Genomic DNA, 22957 nt, shown 5'->3' with positions numbered 1-22957 from the left:
GGTGATCATTTTCCAATGTAAAAAATATCAAATCATCATCTTGTACACCTGACACTAATAGGATATTGTATGTCAATTATAATTCGATTAAAAAAATAGTTTGAAACTTTCATCTGAGGCACAGGTTTGGGGGCTCAATGAGGCTCTCAGAGACACAGTCTAAAGATCACCAGTGCATACAAGGTCAGAAGGAAGAAAGGAGAGTGGCACTAACTATGCAGTGGCCTGCTGCCTTTGTGTCATTTGCCATTCCTAGCTGCAGGGGAAACTGAGTTTCTCACCTGGGGAGCTGGGGTATGTTAGTGCCTGGGCAATATCTTGGTTCTGTGAGCAAGGAGGAATGAGGGGATGGATATTAGCTAGGCAACCACGTTCCAAGATTAATAGATTCGAGGTAGAGTTCTGTGTTAAATATTTTGAAAGTTTGTCCAAGCCTAGCAGGGAAAGGCACATCGATTATCGATTATTAACGTCTGTCACAGGTGTGGAGTAGGGCATAAGGCATGCTTGGTGCATATTTGCCATCTTTGGTCCAGCCAATAGACTGCTCTGTGTGTGGGATCATCTGTTTCCTCCCTCTACCCTTACCTCACCTGCTCTGTGTGTTGGGAGCCAGTCTCTGATGGGCTGGATCGACAGATCCCCTTGCCTTCTGACGTCTGATTGGGTTTGGTCATTGGAAGGCAGTGGCAGGAGGGCAGAGGACAGAAGGAGAATGATGTCAGGGTATTTATTCCCCCGACTCTGTGCCTGCTGGGTCACCGTGGTTTATTTGCTGAAGGTCACATCTCCTTTCAGGTAGCCTCCTCTGTACATCTGCCCTCTGTGGGTGCCAGTAACTGCCCTATTCCTTACCCGTTCAGGCCAAGCTCCCTACATCCTCCCTTGTTGTTTTCCCCAAACTCTGCCCACACCTTTGTAAACAATAAACTTTTCATAAACTCTCCCTAAATTACCCAGTCTCAGTGTTCTCTTTTCTCCAAGGATCCAGACTGAGGAAGTGTGTAACGCTTTGGGGGCTTGTTCTGGGTGAAGGTGATAGAGTTATTGATGGACACCTTTGTTTCCCCCCTCCTCAAAGTCAAGGGCAGTGCACCTCCTGCACTCTGCAGGATGCCCGACTCGCTACGTGTCCTGGGATGCACCGAAGTCCTTTTTTTAAAATTGATTTTTATTGATCAACCCCCTCAGGGACAAAGATGGCGTCGCTGCTGTGGTTTGTAAGTACATCCAGCTGCGAGGCACTCCAGCCGGGAGCTTTCAGGAATCAGTAGGAGGGAACTGACATCCTCCTGGTTCTCTCCAGCCTGTATTGTGGCAGGCCAGCGAGAGCTGTCATTTCCGAGAGCTGTTGGTTAGAAGCGGCAGTGCACCAGGTGGCCTAGAAGGACAAGCGTGCCCACACCTGGGGCACCACGTGCCCTCCATCCTGTTCCCGACCTCGCCTCCTCGCTCCTCAAGGCCCTGGAGTCTACATTCTGAAAACAGTTTCTGTGGTGTGATGTAGCATTCGATTTCACCCACCAACCCCCGGCCAGTGTGCTGCAGGAGGTGGGGAAGGAGACTTTCAGTGCCTTCAGAGTCGAGCGGGGGGGGGGGGGGGATGTTCTTGACTTGAATGAATGCGTGGATCACCTTAAGGTCAGTATCGAATTGCACATTCCGTGTCAACAGGTCTGGGTGCCAGCCAGAGATTCTGCACTTCTCACAATATCTCGGTGAGGCTGAGGCCGGGGCCGCTTGCTGATCCAGGAAACACACTTGAGTAGCAAGGACTCAGAGACCAGCCATCCAATAGGGAAACACCAGCCACGGGTGGCGATGTCCATTCAGTGTCTTTCCGTTGATTTTTATCTCGTCATATCATCAACCCATCAGAACGGAGTTTCTAGTAACGGGTTTTTGGCTTAAGTCAGAAAGAAATATGTTGGTTTTGATGAAACTGGAAAGGCAGGATGCTGGCCTTGGGAATGGCAGGGTCCAGGGACTCAGATGATGTTGCATTGTCATTGTCACCACCGCCATCTCTTTCTTTCACTGCTCTTCTCCTTTTCTTGATTTTTTTGGCTTCTAACTACTGGCTTCCTGTCTCTGGCAGGGGCTCCGGCTGCTGGCGCCTCCAGGCTAATAACACACTGTCATCTAGATGGGAAAAGGGAGCTCTTCCCCCAGCGCAGAGCGCTCCCGCAGCGCACTGCCACGGGGCTGGGGTGCCCTGGCTCGTCCTGTGGGAGGGGCTGGTCACCGTGATGGGCAGCCCCCACCCCCGGAGTCAGAGGAGTGAACCCCAGAGGAAGGGGCAGCAGTGCAGAGAGGTATGGGGCCGACAGAAGCTACAGCTGTTCAGCCCACTCCACGGCTCTCGTCCACCTCAGTGAGAATCCTGTCCATCTCTTCCCCCCGAGAACCTCTCCTAGCTTCTGCCACCTTTAATTGTCCCCAGGCGGGCAAAGATGGCTTGACATGTATTTTGCTGGATGGTTAAAAGAGCACAACCATCTTCCCTGTGTATTTTCATTGCAACCAATTATCCAGGCTTTGTCTTCGATGCAGAAATTAAAATAAAAAGACAAATGTTCTGGCTTTGGTTTTCCCTTTGGTTTCTTCAGGCATTTGATGGCTGATCTCATGCTGCCTTGCTTGAAGAATGTATTTACGTTGCTCGAGAGTGACAAGCGACTGCAAGGGCAGTAAATAGCAGGAGCGGAAGGCAGATGCCTGCCAAGGGAGAAGCTGGAAGCCGGATTTGGTCCGACATTCGTTAATGGGCTGGAAGCACAGGACGGCATGGGGAGATGCGGTCTGTGGAAGGCCCAGTGCTGGGAACGCACAGGAAAGGCAGTGCAGGTGGGGACCGAGAATGAGTGAGCTACAGCCACTTTTCACGGTTTTTTTTTTTCTAATAAGAAAATTGTATGTTGGATTTTGGGGATTTTTTGGAAGAGGGGTGTAGGGAGAGTTTGGGGGTCAAGGGAAGGAAGGAGAGTATTAGCTACACATGGCAAAGTCTCCAAAGCCAGAAGCACAGGTGTCTGCAATATTATCTCCTAGAACTTCATCCAGCTTCTTCCTGTGTGCCTTGCTCACATGGACATCCCATCCGGGCACGGAAAGGCACAGCCATCACACTGCCTGGCCCGCTGTCACTCCTCGGTCAGAGCAGCACAAGAGGAAAGAACATTTGTAGAGCACTGGGCACTTTGCGTACTTGAGCGTAGTTAATCCTCACACTGGCCCCGTGGCAAATATCTGCACGTCCATGCCTCAGATGAGGAAGCAGCGTTGTGAAGAGTCACATAAACCCCACAAGATCACCTATCTCGTGGGCCATAGCGCTGGGATTCAAACTTGGGTTTGTCTGACTGCCGAGCTGGCACTCTAAATCCATGCATCTGTCCATCCATCCGTCTGTCCATCCACCCACCATCCATCCATCCCACAAATATTTAGGGAGCACCTATTACATCCTGCCACTGTGCTAGGGCCAGAGGATGTGGGAGAGGGAACAAGCCAGACACAATTCTTGTCTTCCTGAAGCTAGCTTGTAACGCAGTGGGATATGAAAGACAGTAAACAGATAGATGATGACACGCTGTGAAAATAAGATGGAGGAAAATGAAGCAGGGTCGGAGGCAAGTGTGGCAGACAGGGCAGGGCTAGGGCGAGGCAAGTGTGGCACCCAGGACACAGAACTTAAGGAGGCAGCCACTCGTGGGGTCCCGCACGTTCGGGGTTGGCACTTGCACGGCCTTGGCTCCTTATGTTTTGCACCTGTAGGTGGCTTGTGTGCTTCCGTCTCATCCTGTCTTGTAGGTAGGGAGCCTTGGAGGGTGGGCGACACTGCAACAGAGAACAGGTGCTTTTGCAGTGGTCCCGGTGGGAGGGTAGTATCTGGAGCATGAGCTTTGGGGTGCCTGGTGGGGACTGAGCAGGTTCCGCTAAGCAGAAGGCATCTCTGCCTCCTGACTGGGTAGGGGACCAGGGGATGGAGATTGAAAAGGGGGTGCAGAGATTAGTGGGCAGGTATCTCCCAGGCGGCCGGAGCCCCAGACCATGGCTGCTGCAGGACTGCATGATTTTGTAGCCAAAGGCCAGAACTCTACAATATTCAAGATAGAGGACATCTTCCAGAGAAGGCCAACTTATTCAGAATCCCCGATTTTTCAATGTTTCCTATGTTTGGGGAAGTGGGAGGGCTGTCTGAAGAATATACTTCCACATGCTTTGTACACATGCTTAGTTTAGATAAACTGGCCCAAAGTCCATACATCCCTGGAAAATCAAATATCTAGACGAGAGATTCCCAAAGTGGGTTTCCCAGACCAGCAGCATCAGCCTTACCTTGGAAACTTGTTAGCAACACAGATTCTCCGATCTTGCTCCAGGCCTACCGAATCAGAAACTTTAGCCCCTCCAGGTGGTTCTGGTGCCTGCCCAAGCTTAAAAATCCCCGGGCAGGTGAGCCTCACCCCTGAACAGTGAGGGACTCTTTAAACCTTACCTGGGCAGAGACACAAAAGCCAGCCTTCTCTGAGAAATGGCAGTGTCCCAGTCACCTGTCAGCAGCAGCCCAGGGAGGGGAGTGACTTACCTCGGGTCACCGGAGGGCGAGCAGTGGTCCTGCACATGGCCTGCAGATTTCCTTCCCACTCATGCTGTTCTCCGCAGTATTTTATGAATCTATCTGTGAAGACCCTGGAGAAGGGAGGACCTATCACTTACTTCTCTGTGTCCAAGAGATGTGACAGATTCCCACATCAACATGTACGCCCTGTTTTTAAAGTCCCGTTTGTGCTGTCGGACCTCACCAAGACAGAAAATGAGAAATGTCAAATGAATCTGTCATACTGCTTTGAAATGAGAGGTGGCTGAGTTGGAAACCTCATGCCCTCGAAGCCAGGCAGCAATGAAGAACAAGGAGCAGAGGAAAGGTTATAAAAATGTTTAGTCTCTGCTTTATTGAGTTACAATAAATGAGCAACAAGTTAGAAAAAATGTTTTTTTTTCCAAACTCCCTAGCATTTTATTTGTGCAGTATACCCAAATGGGGGGCCGGGGGGGGGGGAGGGGGTTGCAAACACAATTCATATTGCAACATTTACACCAGATATGTCTCTTGGTTTTTCCTCTTTAAAAGTTAGGACTAATTGGAAAAAAAAAAAAAAACAACAACAAAAAACAAAAGTGCACTCAGGAATCTAAAATTGGCCCAAAAACAAACACAAACAAAAAAAATCAGATCATGGTGAGGCTTCAGGCTGAAATCTTGTCAAATACCACACTGAGAAAAGGCAGTTAGGAACAGAAATCAAAACCAAAGTTGTTCATCTTTGTACCATCTAGATAGGAAGACCTCTTTTTGTTGGAGTTTCACAAAAGTAACGATAATGCTAGAAATGTGGAAGCCCTTTCTGCTGGTATCTAACAAGACGCTGAAAGAGGGAGCCACCTGCTCCCTAGTTCTCTGGTGCTGGCTCCGCCCAAGGTCAGCCCAAGAGACCAGGCGGCAGAGAAAACCAGATCCACCTGTTGGCAGTTCGGAAAGCCCTGTGCGTGGCTAAACAGGGACCCCAGAGGTGGCTGGTGGCGGAGGGAGAACCAAAAATGGGCTTGATCTGGAAGATGTGCCATCTGTAAAACCCTCTCAAAGTTCAGACAGAAGCCCAAATCCTAGCCCTTCCCACGGAGAAATCTCCCAAATTTCAAACTACTTTTAATAAAACGAACTCTCCCTACCTAAAATCCAGTAGATATAATGGCACTAATGCTAACATTCCCCCCCTCCCCAAAATTAAGAAAATAAAGATTAAAAAAAAAAAAAAGGAAAAAGAGAAAAGCACATGTGATCAGCCCTCCCTCCTGGAAAAAACCTTACAATGGTAGTGCTGGAAAAGGACGTTGCCCTTGATTAAAAAGGTAACAAAATTCCCACATCGTACAAATTGGTTCCAGTATAGCAAGAAGTGGGGGCCAGGGCAGAGGAGCAAACTATTTACAAGGACCCATTGAAAACGCAGTAGTAGGACTTTGGCACTATGAACAATTCCCGCCGGTCCTCCAGGCGGGGTGTGTGTGAAGGCTGGGGCTCCGGCACCCAGCAGCCACACGCCGGCTAAGTGGTTCCACTTGGAGCCTCTGGCCAGGGTGGCCCACGGCCGGGGAGGGAGGTCCTCTTCCTTCCTCAAAGACAGAGCGTCCCCTTTATCAGCAATGCAGTTCTGACGGACTTCCCTAGAAAGACAACGCAAAACCGGAGAGAAGAGATGTCAGGAGATGATCAGTCTCTGGGTGGAAGGCGGCTGGGTCACTCTTCCTGGCTGTCTTGGGGACGACCCCTTCCAAAGCCATCCTAGGGCTTAGACGAGAGATAAGTGCCCCGGTTTGGGGCCAGTTTTTTTTTTTTAATTTTTTTTTAATGTTTTATTTATTTTTGAGACAGAGAGAGACAGAGCATGAACAGGGGAGGGTCAGAGAGAGAGGGAGACACAGAATCGGAAGCAGGCTCCAGGCTCTGAGCTGTCAGCACAGAGCCCGACGTGGGGCTCGAACCCACGGACTGTGAGATCATGACCTGAGCCGAAGTCGGATGCTTAACCGACTGAGCCACCCAGGCGCCCCAGTTTTTTTTTTTTAAAAGAGTGTATTTTCCCGAGTACGTCTGACATCACAGGAAGCGTCCCCAGAAAGAGACCTTTGAAAATAGGATGACTTTCTGGGCAAGTGGAGGTGGTGGCCTGTGATTCTTTTCATCACTACAAGGCCTTTTTCTCATTCCTGGAGGGGGAGCCAGTCACAGGGGCTCCTAAAGTTCCAGAGTCTGACAATACTACATAGTATTACAGACTTCTGTTGTTTTGTTGGCTGCAGCCTTTTCCAAGCATGGTAAGGTAGAGAACAGTGATAACAAGATGAAACATTTTAAGTGTATTTAAAATTTTTTTTAATGTTTATTTATTTTTGAGACAGACAGAGAGAGAGAGAGAGAGGAGAGAGAGAGAGAGAGAGAGGCAGAGAGGGAGGGAGACGGAGAACCCGAAGCAGGCTCCAGGCTCTGAGCTGTCAGCACAGAGCCCGACGCGGGGCTCGAACTCACGGACCGTGAGATCATGACCTGAGCCAAAGTCGGATGCTTAACCGACTGAGCCACCCAGGTGCCCCTTAAGTGTATTTTTAATTTGATATCAACCTTCAGAGGTGTGTGACCATTGTTCCCATTTTACAGGTGAGGAAACTGAGCACAGAGAGGCTAAACACTTTGTCCAAGATTGTACAGCTGGGAAGTGGCCCCGTCAGGATTCAAACCCAGGCAATCTCCAGAGTGTCTGCTTATAACACACCAACAGTATTAAGAGTCCGAATGGAGAAATGCTTAATTCTTATGTTCTTTGACGTTACTAAAACGGCACAAGGACCCTCTTGTGAGTTGAACTGTGTCTCTTCAAAAGATATACTGCTGTCCTAATCCTCAGTATCTCACAATGAGACCCTATTTGGAAATTCCTTTACAGAGATAAATAGTCATGTTAAAATGAGGTCATTAGGGTGTCCCCTCATCCAACAGAACTGGTGACGTTACAAACTGGAAATCCGGACACTGAAACAGATTCGCACAGAGAGTACACCACATGAAGACGAAGCCAGAGACCATGGTGATGCATCTATGAGCCAAGGGACGCCAAGGGACGCCAAGGGACGCCAAGGGACACCAAGGACTGCCAGCAACCTAGCAGAAGCTAGGAGCGAGGCGTGGAACAGATTTCCCTCACGGCCCCCAGAAAGAACCAACTCTGCCAACACCAGACTTCGAGTCTCCAGAACTGTGACAGAATACATTTCTGTTGTTTAAGCCACCGCTTTGTGGTACTTTAAGGCAGCCCGAGGAAGCAAAGACAGACCGCCATGATTACCCTTGTGGGCTCCCAGGATCTGGAGCTCCTGGGAAAGGAATCCGAGGGGAGGGCCCAGGACTACAGCTAGTATTCCATGACGGGCTGGAAGTTTATCAGATCTGTGGATTCCTGAAGCCACTGGCTTTTTCTGTGCCTCCTTCTTGGAATGGCTGCTTCTAGTGGAGAGGACCCTAAGAAGTGCCTTTAGCACAGGGGACCCCAAGAGCAAGCAGACTTGACTTCTCAGCCAGAGGTATCAGCAGGTCATCTATACAGTCATTCTTTCTTAATGTCAGGAGGTCAGCTGCCCCCACATTTCCTAGGTGCTCTGACTAGGAGAATGAATGCTGGAATTAAGAAGCCAACTTGTGAGAGAAACGTCTGTGGATGAAACCAGATTCCGGGGGTGTCCTTGGGATCTGGTACCGCCTGAAAGTGATCCGCAAAAGTCACTGAACTGTAAGAACCACAGGGGTCCTTACAGGTGGTGCTGTCACATCACTCAGTTCACAAGGAAAAGGAGGGAAGCTCCGGGAAGAAAGGCGAATCCCCCAAATCACGAGACTTCTCAGAGGCACAGTCACAGTAATGACCTTGGTTGTGACAACAGTGACAGGAACTGATATTTCTCTCACACTTACTACGAGCCAGGCCCAATGGTAGGCGCTAATGCTAACGCATCCCGTCCACTCCTTATAGTAACCAGACCGTTAAGCCTACCGTGGCGTGAAGAAACAGGGGCTGAGATTAAATGATGTCAGGCATGTAGCGAGTGGTGGAGCCTGCGTTCCTCCAAGGTCAGTCCAACTTCAGTGGCTCCTCCCACACCTGATGGGGCTCCAGGCTCCCTGTCCTACTCACACAGTCTCCCCCTGCATGGAGACACCTGGGGACAGGGAGAGCACGTCTGCTTCAAAGGCAGGGGCTGGCGGTTCTGGGCACCCAGAGAGGTCCACGTGCCTACTGCTGATCCCACGGAGAGCCACAGGCACCCCCGGGTGGGCACAGGGACCAGAGCCAGGCTCCTCCTGTGCTCCCCAAGGAACTGGCTTTCCCCCAGCAAGCAGGGTCTTTCACCACCCTTGCAAAGGGGGTGCCTCTGGTGGGGTGTCCACCTGAGCGGTTCTCAAGAGCCCGGGAAACAAGGCCCAAGGGGGGGTAGACCGCTACTCTTCATCCTTCTCCCAGCCAGGCTGCAGAGCATCAGGTCAGCACACGACTGTGGGTATTGGCTGTGGTGGGTCAGAGTGGAAAGGGCCGTGGGGTCGGAGTAGCTGGGATCCAGGGCCTGCCACTTCCTAGCTGTGTGTCCGTGTTACTTCCTTAACCACCCTGAGACTCACTTCCATCCCCCCATACCTGCTGGGCCGCTGGGGGCGGGGGTTACAGGTGGGGAGTGCCAGGTATGCAGGTGCTCCCAAAACACTGCTTCATTTTCCTTTGAGGAAGGCCAGGTGTAAAACTGGGGCCTTAGGGGTGTGTGTGTATACACGTATTTACTCTCTCTCCCTCTCAAAAATGAAACTGAACCCTGTCTCTTCAAGCGAATGGCAAAAACTCACATTTTTAGATATGCCTCAATATGAAGGTGGTTCTTCATCGGGCGATGTGTTATGATTCCCTTGTGTCATTTCTTGTGGACACCAACACACATAAGCCTCCAAACAGGTGTATTCACGAAGAAAAGAAATACTGAACAAAGCCCTTACCACCCCCCCCACCCCCTTCCCAAACGGACTGCAGAGGGCAAAAGGGTGACCCGGAGAAAAGGACACCAAGTTGCTTCTGCAGAGACCCCAGATGTCCGTGGGTGGCTCTGGGCCCTGGGAGCACCCTGGGACCTCAGCTCTCTCCTCTGACCTCTCTCAGGGTGCGTGGCAGCAGGCAGGACTGCGGGGGCTGGCAATGCTCTCAAAAGGGAGGGTGGGAAGCCGCTGGGAACAGAAGGCGGGGCGGTTTCCCTTCCCCATGAGGGACACAGCCGGTGGCCCAGTCACTTCCCCTTGGGCAGGGCGTCCTAGCCACAGGCTGCTTCCCTGGAAGGCTTTGCCCTCGAGCCCCCTCAGGTCTCCTTGTCAAACGCCCCTGCACCAGGGATCTCCAGCACAACTGTATCATGCAGTCTTCAAACTGCCTGGTTAATTGTACGTCCTCTGAGGACACGCATGGGGCCCGCGGTGTTCACTGCTGACCCCTGGCCCCCCGCCCCACTCTGGGTCTGGCCCACACAGTATGCCCCGGCGTTCATTAGTGAAAGAGAAATGGGACAAGCACGCTGCTCTTAGAGGGGTGGCTGGTTACACAACGTTGGTGACAAACTCCCATCTCAGGTTTTTATTTTAGAGTAGCACAGTGATTTTGACTGTGTGGCCTCTTGCTAATCCCCTGGGCCTCTATCCGCAATCTTACCACTAGGACGGAGACATTCCCCAGGGCAGAGAACCAGTGACCCGATGGATTATTTGATCCTAGAGCACCGAATCTCCCCTTTGGGAGGAAACAGCAAGATCATCGGGCCCTGTGCTTATGGCCACTATTCTACCAAGTGGATGTCTAGCCTCTTCCTGAACACCGCCCAGGACAGAGAACCCCCTCTGCCTTCATAGCAGTCCCTTTCTATCTTGGGGACAACTTGGAAGGCTAAAAAGTACTGTCTAATTCTTTAGCAAAATCTGCTTACTACTTTACCCATTGGGGAAACATGAAAAAATTAGAATTCTTTTCCCATGTGATACCTGTTTCTGTGTCTCTTTAATTTGCCCTGTAGGGATTTCCCTAAGCCCCGCAGACTCAGGAGAGAGTAATACTGTACTCCGTGAGACAGAAAAACACGCACCGTGATAGTGATTTATTATCTTAATAATATTTGAGCCAAACTTTCTTTTCTTGATAGGGGGCATGCTCTGATTTTAATTAGAATTGGGAAAAGGAAAACATGGTGGCAGGGAGAGGGATTAAGCAATTTCCCAGTGGACCAGGAAGACTCCATCCCATCTCAAATCGTTCCCATGCCAGGCCTTGGTCAACTCTGGCATATCTGGCCAAAGCTCTTTCACTGCAGCAGTCTGGGGAGCCTCTGGGCTTGGGGAAATTGCTGAGACTTACAAGCCAGGCAAGTCTCCCCCAGGCTGCTTGCAAGGAGGCTCGATGGGAGAAGGAATCAAAGGGGCTATTGGCTCTTCCTGCCCTTTTTCCATCAGAGGATATTATCTAGAGGAGTCCAAAGAATTTGGGCAAACAGAATCATATTTTAAACTCACTAGGCACACCCCTGACGTGTTTATGCATGTGGATTCGGGTTTGAATGCCAGCTCCCCCACTTTCTAGCTGAAGGATCTTGGATGAGCTACCTTTCTGTGCTTCGTTCTCCTCAGCCATAAAATGAAAAAGAATAGTGTTGACTTCAGAGAGTCATCAACACATGCAAAGTGCCTGGCACAGTAAGGGCTCAGCAAATGTTACCCCTTGTCATTGCCCCCCATCCTCACCCCCACCCCTCTGAGATGCAATTAATACACAACAGCATGAGCTTGTACAAGTGGGGCCCCAACTGAAAAAGCCAAGTTGGAAGGCATTCAGCCAAGTTCTTCTCCATAAAAAAAAAAAAAAAAGCGTCAGGGCACCTGGGTGGCTCAGTCGGTTGAGCACCCAACTCTTGATTTCAGCTCAGGTCATGATCTCATGGTTCATGGGATCAAGCCCCACATCGGGCTCTGTGGTGACAGTGTGCAGCCTGCTTGGGATTCTCTCTGTCTCTTCCTTGCTCTCTGCCTCTCCCCACCATCTTTCAAAATAAGTAAACATTAAAAATAATCATAATATACTAAAAAAAAAAAAAGACTGTCAATTCAGAGCCAGCAACTAAGCAATTGCTGATGCTAATGCTGGGCCCCTGTTTAGGGGATTTCACTTGTATTATTTCATTTAATCCTAACAACAACAGACAATTTTATTAGTGCTATGGGCTGAACTATGTCCCCTACCCCACCATTCATATGTTGAAGCCTTAACCCCAATCTGACTGTATTTGGAGATGGGCCTCTAAAGAGGTAATTATGGCTAAATGAGGGTCATGAGGTGGGGCTCTAGTGTCCTTATAAGAAGAGGAAGAGACATTAGGAGGGCACAGGCACAGAGGAAAGACTAGGAAAGGACAGGACACAGAGAGAAGTGGCTGCGTGCAAGTCAAGAAAAGAGGCCACACCAGTAACCAACTCTGCTTGGAAACTTGATCTTGAACTTTCAGTCTCCAGAACTGCAAGAACATAAATGTTGTTTAAGCCACTCAATCTGTAGTGTTCTGGCAGCCTTAGTTGACTAATATCGTTAAGTATTAAAGTTATAGAGACCTACTAATAATAGAGAATAAAGTAAAACATATGGCCATGTGGATGCTCTAGAATTTTCCAGCATCCATCCTCCATTTACCACTATGGCAGGAAGGTCTGAATGCCCAGATATCTGCAACATGACTTCCTTTTACTCCTTCCTTGAGTATCTCAGAGCATCTAAACTTTCTCTACAGGATCATACACACTGAATCATATACAGTCTTCTTTACTGGTGAGGTAGAGGAGTTTCAAGGGAAATTTGGATTATTCGTAGGTCACATACCACTCTGGTTTTTAACCCATGAACTTCTGTGAAGTGTGAACTAGGCAAATCACAGCCACAATGGCCACCTTTTAGGTCCCCCGATGTGAAGTTCCCCCTGGCCTCAGGACCTTTGAGTATGCTGTATCTTCAGCATGGAAGGCTACTTCCCCCTCTTTGCTCAGCCAACTCATACTTGACTTTTTGGATTTTAACTCATTTATTATCTCTTCAGAGAAGCCTCCCCCAACCACTCAAATCAAGTCAAATTCCCCTATCGTATATTCCCACAGACTGTGTACCTTTCCTTCAAAAAACCCGTTAGCATGGCAATCTCTCCTTTTTGTTTGGTTAAAATTTCATCCCTCACTAGACTGTGGGCTCCATGAGGGCAGGAACATGCTGGGTACCACAGATGTTCAGAGTTTGAACACACCAGGAGTGTGGCATGCCAGAGGCATCCCACAAATAACCTGATGCATAAATGGGTCGAATCACTTATTATGGATGTCTCTGGACCAGTTACTTCCTCTCCTTGGGGCCCACATCCTTCCTCTGACAAATGAGGGAACTTAGACTTCATGATTCCTAAATTGCTACAAGCTGCCCAAAGCACAGTGAGAATTCCTAGCGTGAGAAGCTCCAGAATTAGGTAAATGGAAGTGGTAACAGTTAACTCTCCATTAGGTGCCAGGGCTGCGAGGCTAATGGGCAGTCCCTGAGAAGCATCACCCAGTAAATAACCAGTGAGATTCTCCAGCAGACCTTTTCCTGGAGCTGCTCACATGTATGGAAAGCAAACTGTCCCCAACTTCTCTCCTCTGTCAGCTGTCAGCTAATAAGGCTAATGAGTGATGGAAAATGAGGAGGAGGGAAAAGGGAAGGAGGACAGGAAGTGAAAGGAAGAGGGAGTGGGGAGGGGGTGGTAGGGGAGGGGGAGGAGGAGGAGGACGAGGAGCAAAGGACTGAAATACCAGATTCCAGACAACTGAAAGTCAACTATGTTTGTTAATTCTCAGGTTGGTTCAATACATTGCTATTAAGCACCCCCTCCAAATTAAGCACTAGGGACTCAGAGATTAATAGGATATGGTCCCTACATTCAAGGGTCTGGTGGGGAGAGACAGAGAAACAGATAATTACAGTTTCATCCATGCATGCATCCATCCATCCATCCACTCATTCAAATATCTGTATTTAGACAGCTAATCTGAACAGACTGTGGGGCACGCATATCCTGGATCCTAAAGTGTAGCCAGGATGCACCAGTTGGTAGCCTTGAATTTTTTAAGCAAGCTGAACCCTGGAAAATATTTTTCACGAAATGTATCTCTTGTCCAAAGCCATCCCTAATCATGAGTTGGAAACTGTCAGGAATTGGGAGGTAGCCAAGTTAGTGCACGAGTCACTGTGTATTCGTGTTTGACTATAGTATTAAGAAAGAGTCAAGTCCTGCCGGTCTGCCCTGACCCGTGGCAGTGGTACCAACCGTGGTTGGGTCAGGCACTGGTGCCTCACAGATGAGAGGTGGCCTCCGGGTGCCACCAGCTGCTAGCTGAGGAACCCACGCGTCTCTCCGAGCCTCGGTTTTGCCCTTTGCACAACAGGAAGAAGGCCATACCTGTGTCACGGGGATGAAGTGAGGTTTAAATGGTTTAATGGATGTGCTAAGAAGAATGCCAAGTACATGGCATATACCGGTATATAGAAATTCTTAGTAGTAGGAGTACTGGGATATTCCATCTGGCCAAACATTGAGGCATATGTCTGGCAATGTTTGGCTCAAGTATTCTGACTCATTTTTAGGAAAGGAGGAATTTACTGTTCAGCCTCTTACCACGACAGGTCTCTCAATGGATAGCTCCATAACTGTTTGGCCGCGGAGGATGAATCATCACAACACAATTCAAAGGTAAGGAGTCCCTTTCTGTCTGCCCTCAAGGCTGAGTGAAACTGGCCCGAGTCAACGCTGTCGTGAGCTTGTGAAGCTTCGGCAGAGGGGATGCTGAACCACAGCAGAGGAGGAAACCCCACCCTGGAGTTTGCTCTCAGCTGCTCACCCAAGTTCATTCTCTCTCTCTTTCTCTTTCTCATACGTACATCCATAACACCTTTTACGAAGCTGCAACTGTGCATTATTTTCAGGATTATCGTATGTGTAACAACTGAACCCAACTGCAGTTTCCTAAATAAATATGTGTTTAAATAAAGGCATCACTGAATATTTATGAATTTCAAGAGACCCATGTGTTCGGTTCATAAAAGCTGTGAAGTAATTTGGAGGGATTTCTTCCCTCTAAGTTGAAAGGTCCCCTTAAGCGGGTGCCTCTGTCCGGGATGCCACCACCGGGCCAGACCCGCAGCCCTTTTCTCAATGCGGTAGCACCTCGGAAACATCAGGAAGCCAGTAGGGACACTGGGTGCTACCCGGTGTGAAGTAGACCATAGCATCTTGTTTGGGAACATTTTTCAGCTCACACTTGAGGGCATTCGCCATAAACATAAAAGGGGGTTCCACGGTATTTCTGGGTTTGTGTGTGTGTGTGTGGGTGGGAGGTAGAAAACAGCCAGTTCCTTCATCTCTGAATTATCTAATATCAACTGTCAAATCTAAACACCCACCTCCCAACCCCACCCTGGGGGTCATCCAGCGACAGGGAGTTTCTGTCAGAAACAGAGAGGCAGAGACAGCAGTAGGAGGCGGGGCTGTGGAGGGGAGCCAAGGTGCTGGTTGGGAGAAGGAGGGTACGCTCCTTGGTTTCTGAGCCTCAGTTTCTGGGCCTATGAAAATATACAGTAGCTTACCTCTCGGAGTCACTAGGAGCACCAAGGAAGACCATCTGGGGCCAGAGCACTTAGCTCAGCCTCTGGTGCTCAGGAGGCCCTGCACCCACCCTTCCATCCTTCCTCCCTTCCCTCCAAAGCTGCTCCTTATCGTTTTAGCATTGCTTCCCCCTTTATGTTTCTCTTGGGCCTCTCGTGGGGCACAGGCCCGATGGTAGGCAGAAGAGCTGGGCATGTTCCCCTGTCGGTGCTGGTACAGCTTGGGGGAGAAGGGATGGGGACAGGTGGCCTCAGGGCCCCTGGGGAGCTGCTACCCCTAGACAAACCCCACTCAGCCATGGGGACCTGGAAGTGCCATCCCAGCTCACTCTGGGACACGGGACACTCACAATTCTACTCAAACTCGGCCAACACAGCTGGTTCAGAATAGCTTTTGCTTGCTGTGGAAAACCACAGTCATTTCTTTGAGTTGCCTTTTCTCATCGACTCCTGAACCCCGAACTCGGCTTTCTGGCTGTGCCCGAACTCTCTTGGTTCCTCAACTGTACCATTCCTTTTCTCATCTCTGGAACTTTCCTTGTCCGTCCCTTTCCACATGAGCCACTCTTCCTTGTCAGTGCACCGGCCAGTTCCTTCCCTTCAGCTAGTCTCTGAGACAGATATCCCTTCCTCCGGGAAGCCTGCCCTGACCTCTGGATGCCCCTCCTGTCTGCTCTAGTGCACAGCTGGGCGTGTCCCTATCACACCATGGATCACCCCGGCTAGTAAAGGAAAGAGCAATTTCCTCTCTCCTTGGCCTGACTGAGCACCACGTGAAAGGACTCTTATCTGCTTTCTTCATCCCGTTATCTCTGTCACTTAGCACAGAGACTGGCACATGGTAGGTGTGCAGAATGTATTTGCTGGATTGAACTGAACCCTATTGTCTACTCCGTGGCAGGAGGAAAAAGCAATCGTGTAAATTTATGTCATGCACTGGAAAAGGTCAATGATAGAAGACAGGGCAAGCTAGGTCTCAAAGGAAGGTACGAGAATAGCCAGAGGGAGGAACCAAGGTAGCCAGATGGTGGAGGGCAGTTGGTACTATTGGACTTTAGCCCCCTCCTGCCACTAGTCCCTCCCCTCTGGACTGCCTCCTCACCTGTACCCCATTACGATTCCCTCTTGAAAAGTCGGTGGGGGGGGGGGGCGGCGGGAAGAAGCCTTGATGGCATCTTTGATTGGCTGTTCCTTCAACTGCTCTTTCACTAACTGATGGAACCAGCTAAAATACGGTTTCTAAGAAGACTTTATTTTTTCATTTATTTCTTTACTGCTATTTCTTACTATGAAATAAATGAATTGATGAGGGGCATGACCAGCCAAAGTTGCCCGAAGTCGTTAATAAAGAAGCATGGTAATTTCCAGGGCTCCCTTCGGGACCTTATCAATCATTCTGGAGGTTCTTACCTTTGTTTCATTATTTTTAAAGATGACATGATGTGGGGGGGGAGAGGGGGGGCTTCTGTTGCCTTTTAAGTGACCTCTGGAGAAGCCAATCTGGGCAGAGCGTAAATCACACCTCTCCCTCCTGGTTCCGAGCTGCCCGTGGAATGTGTCGGCTTTGGCCAAGGTCGGCTCTCTGCCTCCTGCACCCCTCTCCCCGCTGCCCCCTCTATTCTAAACCTACCACCATGCAAGCTGCTGTGTTTTGAGGCCTTGATTTGCACAGACCTCTCGTGAAAGCACAAACACCAGGGCCTGGGTGCATGTCCCATCATGTGGATGACACGGCCATTAGTAACCATGGCAACCTCCCTTCCCAGGCTTTTGTGGCTCCACAGGCCTAATTTACACCAGTCTCTTCCAGATTTGAAGGGGTTCTGGGGACCCACTCAGCACAATTATGAGCTGTGTTATATAGTGAGAAACTCGCCTTCCTTCAGCCATGACTAGGCAAAGAGCAAAACCTGTCAGGTTGAAAGAAACAACCCCAAATCTCTGGCCAGTAAACTTGGCTAACTACCCTTAAAAATCCAAGAAAGGAAAGAAAATGAAAACAAAACAAAACAAAACAACACAGAAAGAAAAAGGAAAAGACACATCCTTTTCAGGTCCGTTTCTTACAGCAGCAAACAGAAAGCAGGCAGAGGCTGTGTCCCTATAACTGCTTGTAGACTGAGGAACGGAGAGGCCCCAGAGGGTGCGTCCAAGATATGCCACAGCGCTGTCACTCACGGGCAGGGCCTTGCAAACGAGGACACAAAATCCACCAGCCGCTAGTGAGACCAGGAAACCGAAGGGCTCCATAAGAATCTGCTTTTTGCTCCCTTTCCTGCTTCTATTCTCTCTCGCTAGGACTTGCACCCCCCGCCCCGCACATGCCTTAACGTATGTCCTCCTTACAAGGGACCAGGAGTTCATGATTTCTCTGGGGCCTTCTAGCACAGTAGATAACATCTCAGGAAGGACCAGGCGAGGCCATCATGTGGCACACGCCTGCCTATTGCAGACCACTGACTCTAGACATCTCGTCGTCAAAATTCCCTGATTCCAGGGAACGAGTGACTTATGATGGACACCTGGACCCTGAGTTCCTGGATGCCTGAGAGGACATGTGCTCCAGACCGCAATGGTCAATAAAATCTCCAGACCCCAAGCAAAGATGAGACTCCTGCTCCTTTCCTTCTTAAGTCTCCCAGACGCTCCGTCCGTATCTGCTCTCAATCTCTCTCTCTCTCCCTTCAGTAAACTCTGCTCTCACCTCCTGCTGGCTCACACCTGCTTTCCATCCTGCATGAAGCCAAGGACCGTTCTGACTGGTCCTGCGGGACCCCCTCCAGGTCCTCTGACCTGGCCTGCCAGCATCCCTGGTTTCCTTCCTTTTTCAAACAAGAACTTTTAAAAAGAACTCATCATCTGTGTCAACATCTCCGTACCCTACAACCTATATGGACTCTGGCAATACGGAGAAAGCAAGCCAGCATCCTCGCCTTCTTTCCTGCGGGGAGCAGGGAGGGGGTTACCTGTTAGGCCTGGCCAGCCTCGGCAGGGATGCTGTCGGAGTCCGAGCCGGCCTGTTCTGCGGTGCCTTCGGCTGCCGTCTGACTCCAGCTATCCGACCTGTCTGAGACGGCGTCCTCCTCTCCGACCGTGACCTCCACCCAATCCACAACGCCCGACTCCTCATTCTCGTCACTGCCCTGGCCGTCCCGGCTGCTGCCCTCCGATCTGTCCGAGGTGGCTTCAGAAGGCTTGGCCAGCACACCATCCTTGGCTTGCTCGTTGCTCACTTTCACCCTGGGTACCAGCTTCTCCAAGTCCTCTTCACAGAGCTTTTTGGGGTCCTTGTAATGTTGCTGACCCACGTCACTTCCATTCTTTGGGCTCTCAGCGATGACGGCTTTCACTGCTTTCCTTGGTGGGGCGTCGTAACCGTGATCTCCCGCTATCTGCTGGTGCTGGTACTGCTCCATCCACTTTAAGGTTCCGGTTTTTAGTAAGCACCTGTTCTCTTTGAACCAGCGCACAATTTCAGTTCGGACCAGGCCCGTCTTGGCTGCTAACTGGTCATACTCCTGGGGAGTAGGCCACTGGGTTCTTGCAAACGTGCTCCGCAGGAGATGTACCTGTTCTTGATTTTTCGTAATTGCTGGTGAAGGGCTGGGCAGAGAACTGGCTAACTGGGCACCGGAGAGCTGGTCAAGTCGAGACAGAGCACCATTGGGGGCCACCACATCTTGGCCTTTTTTGCCAGTCCCCATGGAATCCAAGACCGCTTGTTCCATGCTGTCCCGAAGCTTCCGTCTCTCTGAGAACCAGGATTCGATCTCTCTCCTGCTCAGCTTGGTTTCCACCCTTAGTCTGTCCAGTTCTGCTTGGGTCGGGAAAGAGCTTTTCAAAAAGCTGTCCTCCAGGGTTTTAATCTGACCCTGTGTTTTTTCTTTGAATTTCTGCGGGGCAAAGTCCGGGTACGCGTGGTACGCGCGGCCGTGTCGGGAGGCCGCGATGGCCAACTGGTCTTTGGCAAGGGATTCGCTGGTGATGTGGACGATGCCTCTTTGACACCGATACCGGTGATCGCTGAACCACTTCTTGATCTCACTCCTGGCAAGGCCGGTCACCTCGATGAGCCGATAGACCTCAGCATCGTCAGGAAACTGGCTCTGGAGAAAGCTTGCCTTGAGATGCGCAATCTGCTCCTTCGTCTTCTTGCGGTCACTGGCTGGCGTCAGCACAGGGTTGGCCACCTTGGGCGGGGGCTCTGGCACCTGAGCGATGTGTGGACGCTTGGGCTCGGGGGCGGCCTGGGGAGTCACTAAAGGCCTTTTTTGGCCATGGTTGGTCACTCCGGCCACGGCAAGCGTGATGGGGGAGCAGGAGACCGTTGTCGATCCGCTGGTCACCTGAGTCAGCACCAGGCTGGTCTGGCCGAGAATCTGGCACGGCAGAGCTGTCTGGAGGATGGGCTGTGACATCTTTGTGGGCGCCAGCTGGGCCGGCAGCACGGTGATCGTGGGGGGTACTGACTGGATGGTGCCATTAAACATCTTTTTCCGGGCCTCCTCCACCTCCTCTGGGGACCAGCTGATGCCATGCTTTAAGCGCTGTGTGGCAAACCAGATTCTGATGTGCTCTTCTGGGTGTTTGGAAGCAGCCGTCAGCCAGGACAACTCGGCCTGGGTTGGGTAAGGGAACTTGTTGAAGGAGTTGATCATGGTGGCATTCGTGTCCAGGGCAGCGTTGTATTTGGTAGTATTCAGCGGGACGGGGACCTTCGGGACAAGGTTGATATTTGGTGGGAGCTGGACAGAAGGCGTGACGTGCCCTAATGTGTCCTGCAGGAGCTCCACGCCGCCGAGTCTCGAGAGGATCTCGGCCGCGTCTGTCACCAGGCGGGCCGTCCCTTCCACGTGGTTCTCGGGCGTGGCCTCCTCCGGCTTCTTGGGCACCTTCTTGGCATCGGCTTTCGGTTTCCCTGGCTTCATGATGGGGGTTTTACTCACCGAGATTCCGGGGTCACCGTCGCCGCTTCCGGGGCCGCTGGTGGTGATGGACACGACGTGGTTGGTGGCTTCGATGGACTGCTCTAAGACGGTTTGATTATTGCGCTTGATTAACTTCAGCTTGAAGTTGGTCTCCCCGGGATGGAACTTGGAGTTGTGGTCGGACAGGGAGTCGTACTTTTTGGTTGTGAAGTTACATTCGGCACACACGTATAAGGGGTTGAGAATCACGTTGGGGTGCTGCGTGTCAACGTGCTCCGTGAACTCGTTCAGGTTTTGCGTGGAGTAGGGGCAGTATTTGCATTCATAACCACCTTGGAGTTTTTTGCATTGGTTTTCCCCTGTAGATTTCACCTCTACCACTTCATTTTCTTTGGAAGAGTTCTCGGGTTCTACTGTCCAACTGTCCTTGGTTGTTTCAGGCTGTGTCGTGCTGTTTCCTTTCTCTTTGGCCCTGTCTCCTTCCTCGGGCACATCTTGTTCTACTACTTGTGATGTCCGAACCATGCACGGGGTTGTGGATTTTCGCTTGCTCGCCATGCCGTCTGTCTGTGTGCAACAGCTTAAATTTGGGGAGGGGGGCGGGTAGGGAAGGGGCAGTGAAATTTTTGGAGCAAATCAGATAAAAGGCTTTGGGCTTTATTCCCCCTCCAATGGCTTTGGCTTCCCTTGAATGCTGAAGTCTAGTGTTTGAGTGTTCAGAATGATCTCAGCACAAAAAACTGTAACTGCTCCAATGGCTAAACACAAGAGGCAGCATCATATCTGTGGGACAAGAACAAAGATAGGGTCAGTGTTTTTCCACAAGGCAGAAGAAACTAGCATTTCTTTCTAACCCACCCCAACTGGCACCCACAATAAAGCAGACACCTAGGTACGCACAGACAGTGAGAGAGGGTGCACATGAAAATAAAAGATCACATTCTTTTCTTCCTTTCTTTGGGAAGGGCAGTGGGAACCGGCCCAACGCAAGCAAAGGAGGGTGCAGGTCATTCGTTCATGTTTAGAGGCAAACAGATACAGAAATGCAATGAAGGCTCTAAGCTCTGAAGTGGTGGGTGGGGTGGCGGAGATGAGATGTCGAGATGTCGCTGGGCTCTCAAGCTGCCTTAATTGATGGTACATCAGAAGCAAGATGCTTACCTGGGGCCACCAAATGGTGTTTATATGGGTATTAGAAAATGGATATCAACTCTTGTTTCTTATCACAGAAGTAAAGTCACCAGTATAGAAAATCCAGAAAATGCTTTCAAGTATAAAGGAGAAAAAAATCACCCTGAATACTGTAGTTCCTTTATTTCACTTGAAATGTTCCCTTTCTATAAATAATGAGCAAAATAAGGACTTAAAAATGGCTGCATGATACCACCTTGGGGGGATATACACATGTGATACATTTAGTCATTCAGCTTTTGTTGGACATTTTTTTTTTCTTCAATTTTTGGCTCTTCTCCACAAAATTGCAGGCAACACCGTGAGTCCTTATTTCCGGTAAGTCCTTAGGATGAATGCTTAGACACAGAAGCACTGGGTTAAAGGATATGTGCATTTTAAGTTCTCTTCACTCATTTGGCCAACTTTTCCATCAGCTGGCCCTTCCCCTGGCAATGAACGGGAATGCCCAACTTACCACTCGACCTACATGGAATATTACCATGAAAACGCCTTGCTGATTAGATAGGGTTAAACCATCTTTTTTTAAATAAATTTTTTAACGTTTATTTATTTTTGAGACAGACTGAGAGAAGGACTGTAAGCCGGGGAGGGGCAGGGAGAGATGGAGACAGAATCCGAAGCAGGCTCCAGGCTCTGAGCTGTCAGCACAGAGCCCGGTGGGAGGCCCGAACCCATGAACCGTGAGATCATGACCTGAGCCGAAGTCAGATGCTTAACTGACTAAGCCATCCAGGTGCCCCAGGGTTAGACGATCTTAATATACTTTTGTGCTTTCCTTCATTGCTAATCAGGTTGAACTGCTTTCATAGATTTACTTGCCCTGTGTGTTCTTTCCTTTTGAATTGTTTATTCATGCTATTTTTCTCTTGTGATGCTCAGTGGTTTTACTATTGATTTACAAGCCTCTATATTAAGAGTATCAGTACTTTATTGTATTTGTTGCAAAATGATTCTAGTTGAGCATTTACCTTTTATGTTCATTCGTGTTCGTTCGTATATGGCATTTTTCGTGTTTTTACATGCAAAAGTTTTACGTTTTAGGCAGCAAATTTACCAACCTTTTTCTTTTGTGGCTCCTTTCGCTGTGATTTTATATATAGAAAGTGGTTCCCAGTTACAAGAAACAAACTGCTGGTTGCCAGAGAGGGGAGGGTTTGAGGGGCAGATGAAGTAGGCGAAGGGTGATTAAGAGGTACAAACTTCCAGTTGTAAAAAAAAAATAAATAAAAAAGGGCCTGGGATGTAATGTACAGCATAGGGAATATACTCAATAATATTGTATTAACTTTGTATGGTGACAGATGGTAACTATCTGATTGTGGGGATCATTTCATGATGTATAAAAACACGGAATCCCTCTGATGCACACCTGAAACTAACAGGATCTTATATGTCAATTACACTTCAACAGAAAATAAATAAAAATCACTTGTACATTAAAAAAAAAAAGTGATTCCCTGCCTTGATAGCTGAGACATATCATTCTATGTTGTCTCAGAGTGTTTTAGCTTTATTTGTTACATTTAACGC

At 49.6% G+C, this 22957-nt stretch overlaps 1 protein-coding gene across 7 annotated transcripts in view; it reads right to left on the bottom strand.

Annotated features, from left to right (window-relative positions):
• Positions 1-4952: 4952 nt before the first annotated feature.
• ZHX2 (zinc fingers and homeoboxes 2) overlaps positions 4953-22957 on the bottom strand; it is a 161942-nt gene continuing 143937 nt past the window's right edge. For all 7 annotated transcript variants that reach the window (XM_042924130.1, XM_042924129.1, XM_042924127.1 and 4 more), the window contains 2 exons: positions 18272-21016; positions 4953-6231 (listed from right to left, as the gene is read on the bottom strand). In XM_042924130.1, coding sequence (XP_042780064.1) covers positions 18275-20791 — 2517 coding nt within the window. In that variant the 5' untranslated portion in view covers positions 20792-21016 and the 3' untranslated portion in view covers positions 4953-6231; positions 18272-18274. The remainder of the gene's footprint in view (positions 6232-18271; positions 21017-22957) is intronic.

The sequence above is a fragment of the Panthera leo genome, chromosome F2 (genome assembly GCF_018350215.1).
Source record: "Panthera leo isolate Ple1 chromosome F2, P.leo_Ple1_pat1.1, whole genome shotgun sequence".
Classification (NCBI taxonomy): domain Eukaryota; kingdom Metazoa; phylum Chordata; class Mammalia; order Carnivora; family Felidae; genus Panthera; species Panthera leo.
Note: the sequence above shows the minus strand (reverse complement) of the source record. Positions and strands in the feature narration are given on the sequence as shown.